Source organism: Dendropsophus ebraccatus, chromosome 2, assembly GCF_027789765.1.
Source record: "Dendropsophus ebraccatus isolate aDenEbr1 chromosome 2, aDenEbr1.pat, whole genome shotgun sequence".
NCBI classification, from domain to species: Eukaryota; Metazoa; Chordata; class Amphibia; order Anura; family Hylidae; genus Dendropsophus; species Dendropsophus ebraccatus.
The window spans coordinates 37,275,789-37,293,270 of NC_091455.1; the positions used below are offsets into that span (position 1 = coordinate 37,275,789).

The window sequence follows — 17,482 nt, forward strand, 5'->3', positions numbered from 1 at the left end:
GTTTGTAAAGGCCATATGGGAAACTGTAGACCTCCATCGCTACAAGACTTTAATTCTCCACCTTGTTAATAATATTTAGTTTCCATTAACTTATTTCTTAAATCAATGGCACATACTATTGAGGCATGCCCCTATTAGTTTGGTTAGGGGAGCAGTAGGAAGGTTGGCCTCATCCCTACTTCCTTTAGTTGATGTGAGAGAACTCTCCAATGGTGTCCTTCTCTCTACTATAGAAAATGTGATGGAAAATGGTTAAATGTAGGGGCCCCTCCTGTCCTTCATTTGGCACATGGGTGCTGTGTATAGCTATTAACAGTCTATATTCATGCAGAGCCAAAATTATGGGGCCAACAATCTGGTCAAAGCTGTTCAGTCAACATGTCCTCCAACATAGTGTCAATATATTAAACATTTTATTACTTAATAGGCATCTTCACAATTAGAAAAAAAGTTGATTTTTTGACCCATCTCCATTATTTCCATTGGCTATGTCTGGTATAGCTTATTGCTATTCAAGTTAGTGGAACTGAATGGCTGTATCAGATGTGAACATGAACAGCAATGTTTGTAATGAAAGAAAAAAAGCATTTTTTTTTTAATCCTGAACAACCCCTCATATATGACATATGTCATTATATAAGTGGCTATGACCACAGTATGAATGGAATACGTAGTAGAGTCCATAGGTATAGGCACAAAGACCAAAAACTGGCTTGGTCAGATTACTCTACTGTCTTTTTGAAGCCATCTGGCCACCTAAAATGTGCTGCACCACCTGCATCACCATGCTAATAGAACAGTCTGTAAGATTTAACCTGGATTTTCTTTATTTGCAGGGGATCTGGATTTGCACCTATCTAGTTACAATCTGCTTTGCTGCAAATATTGGTCTCTTATTTGGTGTGGTGTTTAGCATAGCAGTTGGAGTACTTAGACTCAGCAGGTAAGAACCATCTGTATAAATTTCATACATATACATGTGTCTCAGAATACGACAAAGAAAAAAACTATTTCTTGGCCATGAAAGATTGTATATATGACCTCCCATCTCCTGTTAAAAAAAAAGACCCTTCAAACCCTAATGGTGATACTCACCAATCCTCCACGTGTTTTCTGACTCTTCCTTTGCCCTTGTCGGTGGCTTCATTCGTCCATTCTAATCCTCTCGATACGCTGCACTAGATTCAAGATGGCAAAATTGGTTGCCCTAGGGCAAGAAATATACCTCAATTTACCCAAAGGTATTAAAACTTAACTTTTATTTGTTTTAGTTAGATAGTCTTGTGATTGTGAACTTGTATATACAGTGCTATTATTAAAAATAGTGGTATCCTAGATTCAAGATGGCGCTGGCCGAGAAACTGCATTTCCCAGCATGCCTTGCGCCTCTATCTTATGCAAGAGCATGTACTCGCCCCTTGTTTCTTAATTCCTGCCCATTGCTCATCACTTTCTTAAGGTGGGCTTCTTAAAACATGCCCACTATTGTAAATAGAGATAAGTGAGTCGCCTGTCTAAACGAAGCAAAGCACTTTGTTTGATCGGCAAGCGGCCTATTAGCCTGCTGCCTTTCAACTCTGTTCTGCTCCCTGCCGCTCCTTCCTGGCTATCGGGAAAAGCTGGATCCAGTCCTGGCAAATTTCTCCCAGTTTCCCAGGACTGCATCCAGCTTTTGCCAACACACGGGGAGGAGCAGCAGGGAGTGGAACAGAGTTGAAAGGCAGCAGGCCGATAAGCCGCTTTCCGATGAAATGAAGTGCTTATTTAAATAGAAGGCAATTCGCTCATCTCTAATTATAAATATTGGTTCTGATTGGCCTATGAATTAATCTAATTTTTTTCACTCAACAGAGCAAAGGTTCTGCGTGTAGTATATATGCCTGAAGAATATAGTGCAGTGACTGAAGATGAGTATCCAGTAAGGATTTTCTAAATTGGTAAAGGGGTTATGTGGGTTTAAAGCTTAGTCCGTAGATTTGTAGAATGAATTACTAGTTATCGTGAATCTTTTCGCACAAGAAAGTAGGTGAATGGAGGTAAGCAACAATACAGAGTGACACCCCAGTGATTACCATGAGCCTTACATTGATGTGACGCTTGGGGCCCAAATTACTGGAACCAATAAGGAATTCTTCAGAACAACTCTCAAAGTTTATTTAGAAGTAAAAACGGTTGTAAAAAAATTAAAGTTTAATACAATTGTCTTCTTCTACATAGAATAGAAGAAGAGAGATCTAATAACATATTCAACTCTTAAAGCGCCTCTGTATCCACAATCTGACCCCCCCAAACCGTTTGTACCTTCGGATAGCTGCTTTTAACCCAAGATCTGTCCTGAGGTCTGTTTGGCAGGTGATGCAGTTATTGTCCTAAAAAACTACTTTTAAACTTGTGGCCCTGTGTCTAATTGGTGTGGCCTAGAGTGTGCCCTAGGATTGGGACACCCCTCTGTCCCTCCTCCACGCTCTCCCCATCACTAGGAAAGCCCCCAGGCAGGATTTTTCCTATTCCTCACCTGTCTGAACGCTGCACAGGTGCCTTAACGATCCAACACGTGTGCAGTGTTCACACAGGTGATAAATAGGAGAAATTTTTCTAGGGGCATTCCTAATGATGAAGAGGGTGGGGAGGAGGGACGGAGGGGAATTGCAATCCTAGGGCATGGGTACTCTAGGCCGCACTAATTTGACACAGGGCCGCAAGTTTAAAAGTTGTTTTTTAGGACAATAACTGCATCACCTGCCGAACGGACCCCAGGACAGATCTCGGATTAAAAGCAGCTATCCAAAGGTACAAGCGGTTTGGGGGGGAGGGTGTCAGATTGTGGGTACAGAGTCACTTTAAGCTGGTTTTCTGACCCTCTGCCATTAAACAAACTATAGATTATCATTATAAAATTTAAAATCTTATCAATTGAGGAAAAATATGTTGTCTGCAAAAGATGTTCTGTCTCTTGGCTTCTGGATAAGCTGAAGGCCTAAAGAAACCTTGGCCCAGATTTATCAAAGGGTGTAAAATTTAGACTGGTGCAAACTGCCTACAGCAACCAATTACAGCTCAGCTTTCAGCTCTGGTAAAATGAGCGGTGATTGGTTGCTGTGGGCAGGGATTGGCAATTGATTATCAGGAAAAGCTAGATGATTTAATTTCATTAACAGACCATATTAACCTTTGAATACTCACTTGTAGAACCTTATGAAGCTCTGCCAACAAACAAGAACAAAACTTAAATTTTGGGTTATATTGGCATAAACCCTACTCCAGCCATTTTAGGGCTTTGTGGGACTAGCCCATTGGGAGGTTTAGTAGGACTTCTGCTATTCACACATTGATGGCATATCAGTCTTTAGGTCTATATATTTTTATTTATTTATTATATCTCATATATAAAAGTGTAACTGTCATTTAAAAACAAAAAATCTTGAGACACTTCATAAAGATATGGCATCTGCCTCATAAGGGATTTTGCCTTCTTCTGGATCAACACAGTAGGGTTTCAGTAGGTTGAACTTGATGGACTTTGGTCTTTTTTCAACCTTACTGACTATGTTACTATGTTGCTATACCCTCTGCCATTCTATTGACCGTACTGAGGTCTGAACAGACGCAGACATTTATTTATACCTTTTGTCACACAGACAAACCTATACTTATTCAATCATTCTAGGAACTAAAAATTGTCTCCATTGGTGCACCACTTTTTTTCCTCAATGCCAAGAGATTCCGCATGCACATCTTGGAGATGAACAATAAAATTGTAACAAGAAGAGGTGATTGTAAGGTGAGAAAATGGATATTACATAGTTAAAGGGGTTATCCCAATATTAATAATTGTCACTTATCCACAAAATAGGGAACAGCTAGATGATCAGTTGGGTCCTCCACCAATCATGAGAAGAGAGGTCCCTTGTCCCTGAGCAGCAGTGCCCGAGCTTGGTCACCACTCCATATTTCCTATCCACAGGATAGGTGATAACTAGCTGATCAATAGGAGTCCAGCTGCTGGAAACCCCAATGATCCAGAAAACTGATAACCCTTGTCCCCCAAGAGAATGGAGTAGTAAGTCTCATGCTAGGCTCCATTTACTTTCTATGGGATACTCTAGCAACTCTGTCCTCCAGTAAGCTATCATTGATAGTGGTCACTAGCTATACTCTACCTGGAAGTGAGCCTCTTTAGATGCTAGACCAGGGGTGTCAACCTTATGGCATGATGGGAATTGTATTTGTGAACCAGTTGGAGGCCACAGTTTGACACCTATGTGCTAGACCCTATGACAGCTGCCAGTTCTTCCATTGCTTTATACTCTATATTCCCAGACATACAGCACCAAATCAAGGCGCAGTAGCATGTAGAGGCTATACTTTTCCAGGAACAAAAGCAAGGCAACAGTGTTATCCCAGTTCACAGTTTTTTTGTTACATAAATGGCATATCTATCTTTTTCAGCATAAAACTGAAGCTTTACTCAAGACAATGCCCAAAGGAGTCTACGAAGGAGGTACAGTGTATGTATTAGTTTTAGAAAAAGGAATTTGTCATCCAAACTTGACCTGTTGTTTAGAGGAGTAAAAAAAAAAAAAAAATCAGAATGGACGGGGAGGGGGGGGGGGAGCAACACAACCTATACTTACTGATCCACGTGCCTTTGCAGCATGTCCAGCTTCTGGACTATGTCATGACTCGGCTGATGGATGCCCCGCTCAGCCAGTCAGTGAATGAGGCAGGACACTGGGGTTGCAGTCACTGACTGGATGAGCAGGCTACCCTTCCCACCAGGTTGTGACATAGTAAGAAATGGAGAGAAGATAACATCTGGTGGGGTCCAGGAACTCCATGATGCAGTGTTGCAAGGGCATGGGGACTGGTAATTATGAGTTGCTTATTATGTTCCCCCACACCCCCTGCTGGCCCTGCAATTATTAATTTGTTAAGACTTCTCCTTTAAATCCATTTTTTTTAAAAACATTTTTAATCTTCTATATTCTCTCTGTTTTAAAAAGAATTATCATAATAGAAATCATATAATTTTTACTCTGGCCACTGAGCCTCCAATAGGCTGACACTTCCTACTCTGTAGACATCACTTCTTAGCTGTCATCTCATTATCATTACAGGCAGGATTACTATGGAAGGTAATACTTATATATAGAGATTACATTGTCCACTATTGTCTAAAGGTCAGTAATCCTATACAAAATAGGAGAAGAGGTGTTAGTTCTACTGATTTGTATCTAATGAGGTTAACCTGTGAGAGTCCTATACCCTATAAGGACTAAAAGCTGAATGTGAAAAGAGAGAGGGGTAAGGTCCTCAAATTAGATATTTATTAGAGCTACAATGAGTAAAATAGGTAAAACAGATATAGTGCAAATAAAATGCAAATACAGTATAGCGTATAAGTCTTTGTGCGTCTTATTAGATATATGTACTCTAACACACAGTGCTGGGTGTGAGGGAAAAAAAAAAAAGGAAGGAAAAACAGAGCAAAAATTATAAAAAATATAAAACATATAAAAATATGCTGTGTGTGTGTTAGATCGATAGAAAGAGGTAACACAGTAGGATTGTAAACATGGTATCATCGTGAGTTCATGATAATATCAACAGTCGTGTATACTGGATGAGGATTGATAAGCAATGAAATGGAGATATACCGTCTGTTTTATGCTCTGGGCTGTAGTTGCAACTTTTAGCCTTTCAGAGTATCCACATTGATGCAAATAGATGCAAAATAATCTCATAGATTAACGTGGCTGGTCACCACTGCTCACCGACTCCTCGCTGTGGACTCAGATCTCCTGCTTGGAGTGGTTCATGCTTGGAGTGGGATTGACAGGTGCCTCGGCTGAATGCAGCGGCTCCGTGCTGTAAGTGAACTCTCACTTGTTTGGTTTTACAGTGATGTGCGCTTCGGCGCTGCACGCCGTTCCGTTTTATTGGATCTAGATCTTGCGCATGCGTAGAGAGAGATGGAGTACGCCGGGCCGCGTGGTGGTATGGCGCCAAAATTGAAGTCCTGTAGAGTGGTGAATAATTGTCCTGGAGGCTTGCACGGTGGCCAAAGTTGATGATAATTGTGGATATAGACGGATAGAATGTAGCTGAACGCGTTTCTAAGCTTTCTTAGCCTCTGTCAACAGCAAAAAAAACGCACAAAGACTTATACGCTATACTGTATTTGCATTTTATTTGCACTATATCTGTTTTACCTATTTAATAATTGTAGCTCTAATAAATATCTAATTTGAGGACCTTACCCCTCTCTCTTTTCACATTCAGTATTCCTATACACCTTCAATAATTGCCAATAATTGTCGTTAGTCACTTGAGGAAATCATACAAGTATCCATCTAATGTCAGAAGCGATGACTTGCAGGATGGTTCGGATAAATGACAGACATCAGACAGGAAGGAATTTTTTTCCCTGTGATAGGGCAATTCCCATCTGCCTCATAAGGGTTTTTACCTTCTTCTGGATCAACACAGTAGGGTTTCTGTAGGTTGAACTTGGATGGACTCTTGTCTTTTTTCAACCTTATTAACTATGTTACTACATTGCTATACTCTCTGCCATTCTATTGCCATCCGGGAACTGTGTGGGGACTTGTCATGAAGGTGGGGACTTGTCTGTAACAGTCCAATTCTTTTTTTTTTTTTTATTTAAAGTTTTTTATTTTCAAAGACAAGAAAAGAGAGTATACAATACAAATGGGAACTCGGGACGGCAAGTCCCTCTGGGGGGAAGGGGTAAATACAAGGAATGATGTAAATGCACAGAATGCAATCGTAATCGTGAACTGTAACAAAGAACAGTAGGAATGTCAACATCCGTAACATGACCAGAAAAAACGGGATCAGTATTCCGGTCGATCTCAGCATAAGTCATTACAAAAACAATGTACTATCATATGCAAGCTGTAGTGCAGAGATAGGAGAGACAGAAGCAAGAAGACGACAAACAAAACACACCGGACAGGAGAGGACAAGACAACAAGAGGATCATAAAAGAGAGGCTGTCCCTGGCGGCAAAAGAGGGGGGGGCACCCTTCGGGCAACTAGGGACAGAAGGACGGTTTCAGGCCGTGGCGGTTCTATAAGAATCAGAATCTAGGAATAGGAGCCATTGGCCCCAAGTGGCCGTGTACCTCTTCACTGCTGCCGGGGTAACAGCAATGAGGTCCTCCATGTGATGTGTCTGGGCTATTTTCGCAAACCATTCGTCAATAGTTGGAGGGTCGACGGATTTCCATTTCCGAGGGAGGACTGACTTGGCAGCTTGGAGCAGATGGCGTGCCAGAGATTTTTTGAAGCGCGACTGGGCTGTGGGGAACATGAAAAGCAGTGTCGCTTCAGGGGTATTAGGGATAGTGATGCCGGTAATTTCCTTAATGAGGCGCAAGACCGTGGGCCAAAATGACCGCAATTTGGGGCATCCCCACCAAATGTGTGTCATGGTGCCTCCCACGCCCCCACAACACCAACAAATGTCAGGGACCAAGGGGTACCAGCGATGAAGGGCAGCTGGAACCCGGTACCAACGGGACAAAATCTTATAACTGGTCTCCTGTGTCTTACATGCCATAGTAGCTTTGTAAGATAGATAAAAAGCCTTTGACCATTGTTGAGGCGTAAAAGTTTTTCCCAACTCTGTCTCCCATGCCGAGCAGAAGGAGGGCAGATGGTCCAGTCTAGAGGAGAGCAACAGTTGATAAGAGGGAGAGATGGCATGTGGGCGACAGGAAGGCGCCACACACAACTTTTCAAAGTCCGACAACGTATTATGGAGAGCGTGAGTACGTGAGATGGTCATGTAGAAATGCTGCAGTTGAATATACTCAAACAGGTGTCTGGACAAGGGGGGTGCGGAGGGGAGAATGTCGGATAAGGGTAACAGTGCTCCCCGTTTGACCACGTGATAAAAGCGGAGAGGGGTGTCCCTAGGCGTGCCTAAGAAGGTCCAGGACATACCTGGTGGAAAGTCAGGGTTATCTGTGACGGGGGTCATAGGACCACGACTATCCAACAGAGCACAAGGAGACCCGGCAGCTGGTAAAGATGCAAGAGTATGGCGAGTTGTGTAGGACAGAGGTGTGCGGTCTGCCAAGGTAGGGGACCATGTCCATGGGAGCGTGGACAAAGGCCGAGGGCACTGGGCCTGTGCCAACTGTACCCACAGCTTGGATGTAGAATGATGAAACATGTCCAAGATCCTCACGTGGACACAAGATAGATAATAAAGGCGGCAATCTGGCAGACCAACCCCCCTCGCATCCTTAGGACGAGAAAGAACCTCGCGTCTGATTCTGGGACGGCCAGGGGACCAGACGAAGGAAGAAAAGCAATGCTGCACTTGTTTCCAAAAGGAAACAGGGATGCGGACTGGGATGATCTGCAAGAGATAGAGCAGTCGAGGGAGAAGGGTCATTTTCAGGATATTAATTCTCCCGAACCAAGAGAAATCTTTCTTGGTCCAGGCTGTCAGGTCCGTTCGGAAACGGCCTAACAGAGGCAGGAAATTAGCATCAAAGAGTTGGGACAATGTGGGGGGGATGCGTATGCCCAGGTATGATATGCCTGCGGGGGGCCAAGCAAATGGAAAATTTTCCTGAAGAGAGCGCACCGTGGCCCTGTCCAAGGAGACATTGAGGGCTTCAGATTTAGCAAGGTTAATTTTAAAATTTGACCATACACCAAACCGGTCTAGTCGAGACATAAGGGAAGGGAGGGACAAACGTGGGTTTGTGACATAGAGCAAGAGGTCGTCCGCGAAAGCGGAGCAAACAGTCCAATTCTAATGCTCCCATATCCATCATAGGCACTAGGGATGGTCCGAACCTGCCAAGGTTTGGGTTCGTACGAACCCGAACTCTTGGCAATGATTCCTGCTGTCTGCCCGCTCAGTGGAGAGGGTGGATACAGCCGGAGGACCGCCTGGAAAACTGGGATACAGCCATAGCCATAGGCTGTATCCCAGTTTTCCAGGCGGTCCTCCCGCTGTATCCACCCGCTGCACAGAGCGGTCAGACAGCGGGAATCTGATGCCGAGCGTTCGGGTTCATACAACCCGAACCTCGGCAGGTTCGGACCATCCTTAGTAGGCACTCTTGGCTATAAACAGGAGTCAATGTGGGCAGTCTGCTGGTCTGTTTCTATGCAGTCCTATATCCAGCAAGCTGTGTTCTGATATCCTAACTATTATAGATAGTGGTAACTTTTCAAGCATTTGCTATTGGAGGTGTCCGTGTGACCCTGTTGCCAATGATGGTAGGTAACACAATCTATATAGTTCGATACGATCCTTTAGGAGATAGAATGGGAGTTTGGGGGTTGGTAATGTAATACTTTTTTTATTATTATTTCACACCATTATAACTGTTGTGAAAATATTTTAAGTAGCTGGATTATCCCTCTAAGAAACAATAAAGATAAATAAACATTTCTGTTTAAGGAAAACCCCATCGAGATAGAAGGTACAAGACCCTGATCCTGGACTGCAGTGGGATTCCGTTCCTGGATTTTACAGGAGTCATTACTCTGACTCAGGTATTCATAGAAATCATTAACCACTTGTGATTTCTTTGCCGCAAACCATTAGAGCTTGTTTGGGTTTAGGAAAATGCAGGACTTGGAGTACTATTCACACTGAACTTCCATCTTCTCGTAGCTGCTGGTACAGCTGGCTGAGGAGAGATCACGGACACTTGATAAAAGTGGTAGTTCCGGTTCACTCCCCCATTACTAGGGCAGGTTACAGAATGTGAAGTATAAGATATTTTGCAGAGGATTTGGTGGGCGTTGTTTGGGGAGAAAGGCAGCGTCATTCTGTGCTCAGCCAAGTCTGCCGTACTGTATACAACATCCAAATAATACAGTCATCTATATACCAGGCCAAATAATAAAACCACTGTCACCTATATATCTCAATAAATCCACCATTCTGTTACCAAATAATAGTGGCACAAAGTGACATTTTACCACCGCATAGTGACTGCATATTACTATTGTACATTAACCATATTGTGGTAGGTAACAGTTCTACACAGGTACTCTGCCGACTGTGCCATTAAAGTGAATGACTCACAGGGGGTGTCTTCTATGATTGAAGTAGTTTACACTGGTTTATACAGTAAAAGTGCCCCTTTCCTGCCCTTATACAGTAACTGTGCCCCTTCCCTGCCCTTATACAGTAAAAGTGCCTCTTTCCTGCCCTTATACAGTAAGTGTCCCCTTCCGGCCCTTATACAGTAAGTGTCCCCTTTCTGCCCTAATAAGGTAATAGTGTCCCCTTTCTGCCCTTATATAGTAATAGTGCCCCCTTCCTGCCCTTATACAGTAACGGTGTCCCCTTCCTGCCCTTATACAGTAACGGTGTCCCCTTCCTGCCCTTATACAGTAACAGCATACCCTTCCTGCCCTTATACAGTAACAGCATACCCTTCCTGCCCTTATACAGTAACAGTGTACCCTTCCTGCCCTTATACAGTAACAGTGCCCCCTTCCTGCCCTTATACAGTAACTGTGCCCCTTCTCTGCCCTTATACAGTAACAGCACCGCTGTCCTGCCCTTATACAGTAACAGCACCCCCTTAGTGTGCTATTCTTAGACTATATTTGCCACAATCACATTCACAGCTATAGAAAGAAAACTGTTGTAAGATAATGTTTCCAGAAGTGATTTCTATAGAAAATGTTTACATGTAATAGACGGCATTCTTGTTCTCTATATAACATTCCCTGTGTATTTTCAGATTTCCCAAAATCTAAGAGAAAGCAACACTGATGTGTTATTCTCAGGCTGCAGTGGTGAGTGGTCTCTATTATATGTGGAGGTGTCTGTATTCCTGCATACCTGTATAACACTGGGTGTATATTTCTTGTAGCGTCGCTAGTAAAGGCCCTGATGTACTGTGGATCAGACTGCGGCCTAAAGCGCGAGCATTTCTTCAGTACCGTAAGAGCAGCACTCGATGCCCTGAAGGTAAAAATGGTAAACTTTCATCTAAGTGCATGTCTTCTAATATAGATAGTTCTTGTTTATACTGACACCTGTCTTGTACATCTATCTACTGTATCTCCTATCTATTATCTATCTATCTATCTCCTAATCTATCTATCTATCTATCTATCTATTATCTATCTATTATCTATCTATCTATCTATCTATCTCCTAATCTATCTATCTATCTCCTATCTATCTATCTATCTATCTATCTATCTATCTATCTATCTATCTATCTATCTATCTCCTAATCTATCTATCTATTTATCTATCTATCTATCTATCTATCCATCTATCCCCCTCCCTTGCATGTAAACAAATATTCTATTGACATAACATGATCACACACATATACCCTGAACATAGGCTACTTATCAGATGTGACCTAAGGCAAATACAGTACGTAAGGTACTGTAGCCAGCAGTGAAATGAGAGTAAAGCTCTTAGCTGATCACTTCTCTGGGCTCATTCTAGTGATTGGTGGAGATCTGAAAATTTCTGTATTACATTTTTTAAAAAAGTAACAGTGCCACTTTAAGTGAGAATTTATGCTTTGTAAGTATTATCTGCTCACATTTGTGCGGTGTAGATTGGTGAGGTGGACTATGCCGCCATCTAGTGGTAATAAATGAGGCTTACACATAAAATATTATGCTTTATGCAGTACTATCCAGCATCATATTAGATAATTTCTACAGAAAGGGTACATACCGACTTGCAGCGGAAATCTTGCTGCGAGTTTTTGCAGCAAGATCCGTTACGAGCTAAGGTCCTGGCAGGCCCCTGGGACGACATACAGTGGTCTGAAAAATGCAGCCGCCCTCTTAACCCCTTCATCAGCTCACGCTCGGCTCCCCTGCTGTGTGTATACATTACCTGTCTCCTTGCTGCACGGGGTCCCGGCTTCCTGCTCTGCCACCCAGCCAATCAATGTGTTGACCAGCCGCAGCCACTGATTGGCTGGGCGGGAGAGAAGGAAGCCGGGACCCCGTGCAGCAAGGAGACAGGTAATGTAAATACAGACAGCGATGAAGGGGTTAAGGGGGCAGCTGCATTTCATACTCGTAGCGGTCTGAATGTAGTCACAGGGATCTGCCAGGACGTTAGCTCGTAGCTGATCTCGCTGCAAAACTCGCAGCAAGATTTCCTCTGCGAGTCAGTATGTGTGAACCCACCCTAAGGCTGGGTTCACACTATGTATATTTGAGGCTGTATTTGATCCTCATGTCAGGTCCTCATAGCAACCAAAACCAGGAGTGGATTGAAAACACAGAAAGGCTCTGTTCACATAATGTTGTAATTGAGTGGATGGCCGCCATATAACGGTAAATAACTTCCATTATTTCAATACAACAGCCGTTGTTTTAAAATAACAGCACATATTTGCCATTAAATGGCGGCCATCCACTCAATTACACCATTGTGTGAACAGAGCCTTTCTGTGTTTTCAATCCACTCCTGGTTTTGGTTGCTATACAGCCTCAAATATACGTAGTGTGAACATAGCCTAAGGCTATTTTCACACAACACCTTTTTAAGTGAAAAAACAGCCATTATTTTGCCTAAGAATGCATTGTGGGAACATAACCTAAATGTGGGATTGAGCTGTAAGGTGAGGGTTACTGGCACATAAGTGGATTCTACTGACAATTTTGCTAATGTTCTTTGGTTCGGTAAAATACAATACATTCTGTGGAATACAATGAAGCAACTTCTTATGTATTCAGTGAACTGATTGTTTCCTGGGTTATGTGACTGGTTTTATCTGTTTTACATGTCTGCAGTGTACTGGATCCAGTGTGGAGGTGCTGGACGCAACTGAGGCATAGGAGCGGAGCTGGAAAAGTGTTCTTTATTTATTATATTGGACTGCTGGGTGAATATGAAGAAGCTCTTTTCCCAGTTGTTTTGCTCTGACATGACTGTTATACAAAGTGAACGATCAGTGGAAGGCAGAAGATCGGCAGACACTTCACCACAATGCAATCTGAAATATCCTCATAAGCCTATATATCCTCATTAGCCTATATATGAGAGCCACCTCACCAATGTTCCCATAGCAGATGCTGGACAGAGGTGGCAGCAGAGAGCGCTGTGTCAGACTGGAAAGAATACCCCACTTCCATCAGGACATACAGCACCTGATAAGTACTGGAAGACTTTAGAATTTTAAATAGAAGTAAATTACAAATCTATATAACTCTCTGACACCAGTTAATTTAAAAGAAAAGAAAATTGCCAGAGTACCCCTTTAAGTTGGTCAAACCTGCTGCCGCTGGTTGGTTTGCTTGGCCTTCTATAGTGTAAGGTAGCCTTTTCGACTTTCCCCTGGCAGATAATGTTGGTGGAGGGAACGGTCAAATGTGTTGGATTTTTGCTGCCATACCCTTTTGTTCTAGGAGCTATAAGCCATCACCAGGGGTGTCTAGATGCAACTTACCCCTTCCCATAGAGACCACATGAACGTTCATGCATATGGGGAAGTCAGAAGATATCTGTTAATTGAAAAAATGTTGAGCTTACAGTTATTAAAAAGTTTATGGCCAGCTATACAGGACATCACTTGTGCTTCACTGGACTCCACTCAGCTGAAACTATGACTCTCAGCATGTACAGAAACCAGGGGCGTAACTAATAATGGCTGGGCCCCATAGCAAACTTTTGATTGGGCCCCCTCCCCCGACTGAACACAAACCAGTCAGTTAACATTTAACTGCAAGTGCTCATCAGGAGCGCTTACAGTTAAAGGGACATGTAGCACTCTAAAGGCCTCGCTCAGCCACCAGGTGCTGCAAATGATGATGGCTTAGGGGACCCAGTGTATTGCAGGAGTGGACCACCGGACCCCCTGATACAGTGGGACCCATAGCAGTCGCTATTGCTGCTATGGTGGTAGTTATGCCCCTGACAGAAACCCTTCATTCGTCGTGGGATGTGAGGAACCGGAGGACTACAGATAGTAGACTAACGCTATGCCGAATCATTTCTGAAGAATGTCTGAAGATTTTTTTATATGATATAAAAATAAATGTGGGTAAGATGTAAGATTGATCTTATTTATTCATGTTTCACCAGGGAAAGGGAACCTGCAACCCTCCAGCTATTGCACTACTACAATTCCCATCATACCTGGATTACCAACGTTTTGGCTCCCCAGACATGATGGTATTTATAGGGTCTGGCTGATCATACCTAACCCCTATGGACTGTTAGATAGAGCTGTAGTATTCTGCTAAACACTTCATGCCCCAGCTCACTGCCGTTCTGTCCTATTGCAGACAGTGTCCCTTGTAAGTCTATGGAGCCCATCTCCTGCAGGCACAGTAATGGCATCTACTTGCCACTCATATATAGTAAGAAACCAATGGTCACTCTTGTCATGCCCTGGTTAGCACAGATGCTACAGACACCACAACTATAACTTCCATGCTCCTACTAGCATCTAGACACTTGGTAGTAAGTTTAGCTCCTTACATTTCAGCAGTGCTTAGAAATAACCTTGCTATTATATATGTCTGCTAATCACTGTGTCTGCACTGTGCAAAGCTGGAGGACATGTACTTTATTATAGTAAGATAACCAAAAAAGAATAAGTGTAGTACCTCCTTATCACCAGTAGATGTCTCTGTTGTTCCTCTCTGCCCTAAAGGGACCAAATGACCAGAAAATGACGAAATGTAACTATAGCCGCCTGTACTGTATGAGTTTACCTAGTATAAGGTTACCCCATTTTTATTTGGTTTAGGTGATTACTACAGCTGGATTCACACCACAGCCCTGGTATACGTTGGCATACCAACAAAAAGATATTTTATCATCATTTTATTTTTTAGCTCCTACGACGGAGCAGTGCAGGTGTGAACATAGCCCACAGCTGGACATATGCCACTGCTATTGCATATAGTAGAAGCCTGGTGGAGTCGGAACACTTTTCCCTGCCTCAAGCTGGTGATAGTGGGAAATATCACATCAATGCAGAACTTTTAAAGTGTTATCCACCATTAACACATGAGAGAGGATAAGTGTATTATCCGGACAGGTCTGTCCACTGGAACCTTCTATGATCGCCAGAATTGGGGTCCCGAAGCACCTGTTGGAGTGGATTGGCAGTCAGACATGTGCATTGCTGCTCTATTCACTGTCTATGGGACTGGGGAGTACTATACTTTCGTCTATCCCCAGGCAAGATGGCTGCCCTCATAATATACGGGGAAAAAAATGCATTAAAAAACTTATAGATGATTGCTGGTATGTCGCTCAACAACAGGAGTCAATTATATTGCTAAACAAAACAAAAAGGACTGTGCTCAATACAATCAGCTGCACCCCACCAACAACAGGGGGCGCCTCCTGAGTCCATCATTCTTCAGCACAGACAGGGCAGGAGCGCGCGCCTCCCATAGACTCCCATTATGAGCGGGAGGCTAACGGCATTCCGCGGCGCGGGGCCTAACAATCTCTGCTGGGTATCCTTGTGTTATGGCGCTGCCTAGACCATTTTCATAGCTCCCAACTGTCCCGATTCCGCGGTCCCGGAGAAGCAGGCACAGTGTCCCGCTTCATCTACAGCGTCCCGCAAGTTGCTGCCAGTTTTAAATCATTTTAACATCATGGCTTAGCCCCACTAATGAATGAAGGTGGCTGGAGGTCATGTGATGATCAGCAGCCAATGAATAGACGTTCTCCTGGTGCTGGAAGTTTGAGCAGCCGGCCACCTCAGGAAGCAGCTCCAGCAGCCTGACAGGGACCCCAGAGTCACCCAGCAGCCGGTCCGAGCTGGTGGTAAGTAACCCCCTCCTGCCCGGGTAGCAGGGGACAGTCAGTCAGTGCGCAGCAACTCCCACAACTGTATAGGCAGCTGTCATCTGACTGGGCACCTGGGTTATCAGTTAGTCTCTCACCCAGTCAGATGCCAGGGCCCCCTGCTGTAGAGATTACCACAGTGACACAGGCAGTATATGCCCCCCCCCCCCCCTCACACAGAACCCCACCCCTCAGTCCACTGCTCCCTTCCCCTGTACAGTAAGTCGGCACTTGCAGGACTGAGGCTCCTCAAACCCTGAGTCTCTGACCTTTACCTCTCGTTGTCACTGGCCTGGGAGAGGGTTAACCCTGCGAGTGCCGGCTTTCAGTGCAAGGGAAGGAAGCAGTGGACTGAGGAGTCGCGTCTGGCGATTTGGGGGGGGGGGGGGTCCTTTCTCCTCCTGTAACTCCTGTCAGGCCTTGTGGAGGAGAAGACAGACTGCTAGACTCTGTGCTGTGTGTGTTAAGCAGCTGCAGGGTGATCTTCACAGGCCGTGCTTCCCTGTGGGGGAGGAGCTGTGACCTCTGCACGGCCTGTGTGCCTCCTCCTCTTCACCCTCCCTGTGCAGCCTCCAGGACCTTCTGTCTCCCTCTCTCCATGTCTACCTGTGCTGCCCCTGGTTTTTGAGTAAGTAAAGGCCCTATTCCACGGAACAATTATCGTCCGTATTCGGCCGATATTGGCCGCTACAGACGATAATCGTCCCGTGGAATAGAGTGCAACAATACGATGTCGGCTGATCATTGCAGTCGCTTGTTTTTCAACATGTTGAAAAAAAAGCGACTGATATAGCAGCGATCTGCTGCCGTCGCTCCATTGAATAGGAGCGTCGGCAGCAGACGCTGCTATATCCTATGGGCTGCCCGGACGATCAGCGATCACCCGGGCAGCCCCCCCGCAGCTCCCCGCCGCCCCTCCCGCAGTCACCCGCTCGCTGCAGCCGCGTTGAATAGCGGCGGCAGCGAGCGGGGAACGAGGAGCAAACGAGCGCTGAGAGCGCTCGTTTGCTCCTCTAAACGACTGGTGTAATAGGCCCTTAAGTAAGATTACTTGTGCTCTCTCTGTCTCCTCTTTTGTTTTATCTATCTCCTATCTATCTATCTGTTTTATCTATCTCCTATCTATCTATCTATCTATCTATCTATCTCCTATCTATCTATCTCCTATCTATCTATCTATCTATCTCCTATCTATCTATCTATCTATCTACTATCTATCTCCTATCTATCTCCTATCTATCATCGATCTATCTCTCTCCTATCTATTATCTATCTATTAAATAGATAGAAAGATAGATGATAGAACAAAAAAGGAGAGAGATAGATAATAGATGGATAGATAGATAGGAGATAGATAGAGTCCCGCACCTCGGACTCCGCTCAGAATCCCGCCTACCTCACTGAATCAATGTGATGTCTCACGTGCCGCCGCTCAAAGAATTGACGTCATTTCTTTTAGCAGAGAGCAGAGGCGCGCAAGACATCACACTGAGTCAATGAGGCAGGCGGGATTCTGAGCAGAGGTCAGTCTGTTGTGTCTTACTGGTTGTTCATTGGTGGGCCCCAAGGATCATTTCCTCTGGTGGGCCCCAGGTTCCCCAGTCCGACACTGGCTGCATACCTGGCTTATCTATCTCTCCATGCTGTGTAAGTGATCAGCAGTGTAATATATACTTT

The 17,482-nt window shown here is 44.2% G+C and overlaps 1 protein-coding gene across 3 annotated transcripts in view; it reads left to right on the plus strand.

Annotated features, from left to right (window-relative positions):
* The window catches only part of SLC26A7 (solute carrier family 26 member 7), a 29,783-nt gene extending 15,736 nt beyond the window's left edge, over positions 1 to 14,047 (plus strand). The window contains exons 11-18 of one of the 3 annotated variants that reach the window (XM_069957370.1): positions 837 to 943; positions 1,852 to 1,918; positions 3,668 to 3,781; positions 4,450 to 4,501; positions 9,452 to 9,546; positions 10,752 to 10,806; positions 10,884 to 10,990; positions 12,787 to 14,047. In XM_069957370.1, the coding sequence (XP_069813471.1) occupies positions 837 to 943; positions 1,852 to 1,918; positions 3,668 to 3,781; positions 4,450 to 4,501; positions 9,452 to 9,546; positions 10,752 to 10,806; positions 10,884 to 10,990; positions 12,787 to 12,831 (642 nt within the window). In that variant the 3' untranslated portion in view covers positions 12,832 to 14,047. Of the gene's footprint in view, positions 1 to 836; positions 944 to 1,851; positions 1,919 to 3,667; positions 3,782 to 4,449; positions 4,509 to 9,451; positions 9,547 to 10,751; positions 10,807 to 10,883; positions 10,991 to 12,786 lie in introns of those variants that run through there. The other 2 variants (XM_069957371.1, XM_069957372.1) reach the window with 2 other exon arrangements.
* Positions 14,048 to 17,482: the final 3,435 nt, after the last annotated feature.